Here is a 6,054-nt window from a genome sequence, read left to right on the forward strand (position 1 = left end):
CGGTCTTTATTTAGCACCTAGATTATTTTAATTAACAGTGTCTGTGGGAATGTGTGAGGCCCATATCGTACTCCAAAGTCCAAAACAAATGAACTAATTGACATTTCCTTAGTTTACTACATATTGTAAATAATGTTCCTCATATCGCACTTTTCAAATTATTTAATTTTTTTTAAGATATTTTTTTGGCATTTTTAAGCTTTATTGATATTGTAGAGACAGAGGTGAAATGGGGCAGAGAGGGGAGTGACATGCAGAGAACGACCGCGGGCTGGAATCGAACCCGGGTCCGCTGCTGGCCGAGGCCCATGGGGGGGGGGGTACGCCCTACCAACTGAGCTAAGGGCGCCCCATTATTTATTTACTTTTTTAAATGCAATCTTATATACACTGTTTAGTTTTGCACTGTTTAGAATTAGTATTTTTTGTAAATATTACTCATTTTATTTTACCGATTTTATTCTTTTGTTCTTATTTCACCACACACACACACACACACACACACACACACACACACACACACACACACACACACACACACACACACACACACACACACACACACACCGTGGGTCGGAGACAAATGCAATTTCGATTCCCCCGTATGTCTGGTTCATATTTTGCATTTGACAATAAAGCGACTTTGACTTTTTTGCATTTACAAAGCATTACCTAACTGTTAATAACTGCTTAATAAACATAAACTAAGCTTTAACGACCTGTTAGCCTAGTTTATAGTTAACGAAGCATTGACTAACCGTAAATACCTAAACATTTACACTTATGGGGGTCGGCCAATGATCCAAGGGTTGGAGGTTCAATTCCCGCCCTGCCACTTGTGTCATGGTTGCTGTGTCGTTGGGCAAGACACTTCACCCACCTTGCCTCATGTGAATGTCGATAGTTAGCTGCTGCTATCGGTGTATGAATGTGTGTGTGAATGGTAACGTGGGAATGGGAACAGGTCTCCCTTGAAAAAGAGTCTCCGGTCTCAATGGGATTTACCTGGAGAAATAAAGGTTAAGAAAAAGAAAAAGTTAATTAATCTACCCTTATTGTAAAGTGTTCCCAAAAAAATAAAATAAAAATGGGCTGCTCCGGTGGTGTAGTGGATAGAGCGTGTACCATATTGGCTCCGGCCTTCGTTGCAGTGGTCGCGGGTTCAAATCTGACCCGTGGACCTTTACTGCAGGTCATCCCCCCTCTCTCTGTCTCTCTCTCTGTCTCCCCATTTCAACTCTGTACTGTCTAATAAAGCTTGAAAATGCCAAAAATAAATCTTAAAAATAAATAAATAGAATAAAAACATTATTTTCTGTTGCAGAGGCTCGTTCCAAGTCGCCCAGCCCGACCCCTCCCTCCTCCCTCCGCCTGAAACCGGCGAATCAGAGCAAGGGGCGGGACAAAGCCCCTCAGGCGTCCAATCAGCACCAGGTATGTGTATTACTATCCCTGTGTTCCAATCCCCATACTTCCCTACTATTTAGTATGTCAGAAAAAGATTTAGGATGTCCCAATACATGCACATCAATTATAGTATGCTGAAAATACAGAAATGCCCCACTAATTCCAATAGCATTTTGCAGTAATCGTCTTAATTCTCGACATTTCTCAACACAATGAAAAAAAATCTTCCTTATCTGTTTTTTTTTCTCTCCCGTGGCCCTTAAACTCTTCTGAACTTTAGTATGTAGTGTAGTAAAAAGACTTAAACTCTTCTGTACTTTAGTATGTAGTGTAGTAAAAAGACTAAAACTCTTCTGTACTTTAGTATGTAGTGTAGTAAAAAGAAAAAGTATGTGATTTGGAACGCAGGGTATATTTTTCAGTATTTTCTTTTACTGTTAAAAAAAAAATCACTGTTTTTTTAAGTTTTTTTTAACACTTTTCCACTATGTTCCCCTGTGTCCTTTCTCTACTGTTGTGTTTATTAGTGTCTCAGGTGTTGCTCTCTTCAATTTTTTAAATCCCGATAAAGGGTTTTTTACTGGGAGTTTTTTCTCAGCCGAGCTAAGGGTGTAAGGGCAGGGTATCATATTGTATCATATTGTATGAAATGTAAAGCCCACTGAGACAAATGTATTTGTGATTTTGGGCTATACAAATAAAACTGATTTGATTTGATTTGATTTTTATTCTTCTATATCACATTGTTGAGAGGAGCCTGGGACTTAAGAATTTCATTACCAATGACTGCTACTACACACACACACACTCACTCACTCACTCACTCACTCACTCACTCACTCACTCACTCACTCACTCACTCACTCACTCACTCACTCACTCACTCACTCACACACACACACACACACTCTTGTTTACCCCGTCTCATCTGACCCCCAGGTACGGCAGGTAGAGGTTGAGCTGGTGGCGTGTGAATCTGGCGGCTCGAGGCAGAAGACTGGAATCATCCGGAGAACCGTCCGATACTCTGAGACGGACCTCGACGCTGTCCCACTGCGCTGCTACCGAGAGACAGATCTGGACGAGGTGTGTGTGTGTGTGTGTGTGTGTGTGTGTGTGTGTGTGTGTGTGTGTGTGTGTGTGTGTGTGTGTGTGTGTGTGTGTGTGTGTGTGTGTGTGTGTGTGTGTGTGTGTGTGTGTGTGTGTGTGTGTGTGTGTGTGTGTGTGTGTGTGTGTGTGTGTGTGTGTGTGTGTGTGTGTGTGTGTGTGTGTGTGTGTGTGTGTGTGTGTGTGTGTGTGTGTGTGTGTGTGTGTGTGTGTGTTCAAATTCATAGGAATTATTTTAATTTCATTTATTTAACCCTGCAGTGTGTAGAATTTTGGGTTTTATTTCCTAGCAGATTTTGTAGAAAGTAATTATAATATCCATAAGTATATTTAAAGCGGCTACGAGTAACATTTAAATATCTTTTAAACAACCTCATGTTTCCTCTGATAATCATAAATTACCTTTAACAGCAAACGAGACCATCAGTGCAAAGAAAGACGTTTTTATATAGTTTTTATTACTGCATTTGATCTGGTCGTACACCCACTCCGATTTTCGGTTCGCTCGTGCAGGCTCTATGGTCACATATCCGTATTGGTCGCAGATTTCAGTGTGGCGCTGCAACGCGATTTGAGAAGCCTATCCCTCCAGGTGAGGGAAGGGGAGCGGGAGCCTTGTTTGAGACAGTTATTTGTCGTCATAATGACTGATAACGGGGCTGAACCATCAAAGAAAAAAAAGAAAATGCAATGAAGAAAAGCTAAAAGGGAGAGTGATATAGGCTACGGGGGACGAGGGCGTTGCCAAGCAACGTATACACAATTTCACGAGAGCGAAACTAGACTGCAGTGTTTACTCCTAAATGAATGAGCGGTTGGTACTAACACAAAGTTTGCTTTGCTTCACCATCATCAGATAACCATTATTCATCTAAAATAGTAATTATTTACAACATAAACACATTACCTCATCGTGATCCATACTAACTGCCGTCTATCGTTCCTTCGCTTTCTGTGAGGACACGTAATCTTTCAGCTCCGTGAGAGAGAGTAGTTAGGTGACGCTGCTGCATCAACTCATTGCAATCAGGTGTGTGTGGCAGTGACTGGCATTAGTTCATGCAGTGTCCTTACTCTGTCGACTCTCCCTGAGATTTCTTAAATTTTTTAAAAATCCCGGTAAAGGGTTTTTTACTGGGAGTTTTTTCTCAGCCGAGCTAAGGGTGTAAGGGCAGGGTGTCATAATGTATCATATTGTATGAAATGTAAAGCCCACTGAGACAAATGTATTTGTGATTTTGGGCTATACAAATAAAACTGATTTGTGATTTGATTTGATTTGACCATGTAAATTCTGAGCCTTAGAATGAATGATAAATATTGGTTATGTCTGTTCTTGTTGGTCAGGTGATGCGTGCGGAGGCCGAGGCCGCCGACGAGGCAGAAGAGGACAAAGCTTTTGGGAATCGCAACGTTTTGGGGAATTTCAGTTTCAGTCCGGCGGAGACCAGTCTACTGAAGCACACAGAGGACTCCGTCAGCTCCCTTAAACCCCGCACAGGTGTGTGTGTGTGTGTGTGTGTGTGTGTGTGTGTGTGTGTGTGTGTGTGTGTGTGTGTGTGTGTCTGTGTGTGTGTCTGTGTGTGTGTCTGTGTGTGTGTGTGCGTGTCTGTCTGTCTGTCTGTCTCAACGCTTTTTCGGCATGATTTTGAGAGGATGTCTTGTAAATCAAACAATGAACAACATACTCACTCGTCCTTTTTCTTTCTTTCTTTCTTTCTTTCTTTCTTTCTTTCTTTCTTTCTTTCTTTCTTTCTTTCTTTCTTTCTTTCTTTCTTTCTTTCTTTCTTTCTTTCTTTCTTTCTTTCTTTCTTTCTTTCTTTCTTTCTTTCTTTCTTTCTTTCTTTCTTTCTTTCTTTCTTTCTTTCTTTCTTTCTTTCTCTCTTTCTCTCTTGTCTGTCCAGGAGGCCAGGAGGAAGAGGGGGAATCGGAGGGAGAGGAGGAGGGAGGGGTGGTCAGCTGGGCGAGTGTCCGGATGCTCGGAGACAGACAGAGACAGAAAGCAACAAACGAAGAGGAAGAAGTGTTCAGTCTGCTGCTCAAGGGGTGAGAGAAAATAGAATTTTTTTTAAATGATTAAATGATTATTATTTTCCGAGTAACTTATCTTAAAGCTGGGGTGGAGGATTTGGGGAGAAAATGGCTGTTTGGATAGAGATTCGAATCCAAATACCTCAACCGCTCCACTTGTTCTCTTTGGTCCCTCCCCTATGGTCCCTCCCTGACACGCTCTACACCAACAAAGTCGGTGCCAAAGTGAAAAGATTTTTTTTTTTTTTTTTTTTTTTTTTTTTTAAGAATCGGAGCCTCGCTCTGATTGGTCAAAGTGTACCAGTCATGTTCATTTTGACCAATCAGAAATCACATACCCCAGCTTTAACTTGCCCTGTGTGTATTTCTGTCCCTGCCAGCCCGTTGGAGGCGTGTCCTAACTCCCATGGCGGCCTCAAGTCCCCCATCTCTCTGGCCGTCCCACGCAGACCGTCGGAGCAGAACCTGGATTCTTTCAGCCGACACTTTGAGTGCATCATGGAGTCTCACCGCGCCAAAGGAACGTCCTACAGCAGCTTAGACTCTGTGGATCTGCTCACCTCTGGTTCTACCTCTGTGTTCACCTTCGACCTGCCCACACTCACACCTGAGATTCAGGTGAGAAGGGCTGGCCCAAATACCTTTTTTTATTAGTTTTTTATTTGAATACATTCTGAAGTCGAAAAACTTAAAAATTTTAATAAACTACATTTAAAAGTTTTACATTTAAAAAAAATTAAAAATTAAAATTAATAAGACAAAAATATATATTTACCCTTCTCAAAAAACACAGTTAATAACAACATAATTAATAAAAAAGTAAATAAAAAAATTTAAAAAAAAAAGTCGAATACACAAAAATACGTCCTACAGCAGCTTAGACTCTGTGGATCTGCTCACCTCTGGTTCTACGTCTGTGTTCACCTTCGACCTGCCCACACTCACACCTGAGATACAGGTAAGAAGGGCTGGTTATTACGATATTCTACTAGTCATTCGTAAGGCTCATTCATTTTGACGTAGATGCCAAAAAAAAGGGAAACACCTTCAAAAGAGTAAATAATAAATAAACTTCTCCACTTGTATAAAATTGTTTTTCTTTTTACTTTTTTTGACAAAAAAAAAACGTTTTTCAACTTTTCAAAAAGAAAATCAAAAACATTTTGAAAATGCAGATATCGAAAAAACTGGAAAAAAATATATATACAAACACAAACACATCAAATACACAACAACTGATAAACAGACAAAACAACTGAAACGTTTAGACAGTGATGTAGAGTGGCTGCGGTTAAAATGAAATGGGTGAAAGTACGATACTGCCTAAATTAAAGGTGCAGTGTGTAATATGACATCATCAAGTAAGTTCTAGAAAGTTCTAGAATGCAACGCTCCCTGGGTAACCCCACCTCTTTAGAATAATAACAGAAGCTACAGTGGCCTTCAAGGACAAGAACAATTCTAAATTTTAAACAATGCACCTGATGACATTCCAACTATGACACTTCC

The 6,054-nt window shown here is 40.6% G+C and overlaps 1 protein-coding gene across 1 annotated transcript in view; it reads left to right on the forward strand.

Annotated features, from left to right (window-relative positions):
* The first annotated feature begins 1,328 nt into the window (after positions 1-1,328).
* The window catches only part of psda (pleckstrin and Sec7 domain containing a), a 55,659-nt gene continuing 50,933 nt past the window's right edge, over positions 1,329-6,054 (forward strand). Inside the window, exons 1-5 of the mRNA XM_080036715.1 lie at positions 1,329-1,434; positions 2,347-2,493; positions 3,862-4,015; positions 4,419-4,560; positions 4,926-5,163. Of these exons, the coding sequence (XP_079892841.1) occupies positions 3,865-4,015; positions 4,419-4,560; positions 4,926-5,163 (531 nt within the window). The 5' untranslated portion in view covers positions 1,329-1,434; positions 2,347-2,493; positions 3,862-3,864. The remainder of the gene's footprint in view (positions 1,435-2,346; positions 2,494-3,861; positions 4,016-4,418; positions 4,561-4,925; positions 5,164-6,054) is intronic.

The sequence above is a fragment of the Ammodytes marinus genome, assembly GCF_949987685.1.
Source record: "Ammodytes marinus genome assembly, chromosome: 11".
Taxonomy (NCBI): Eukaryota; Metazoa; Chordata; class Actinopteri; order Uranoscopiformes; family Ammodytidae; genus Ammodytes; species Ammodytes marinus.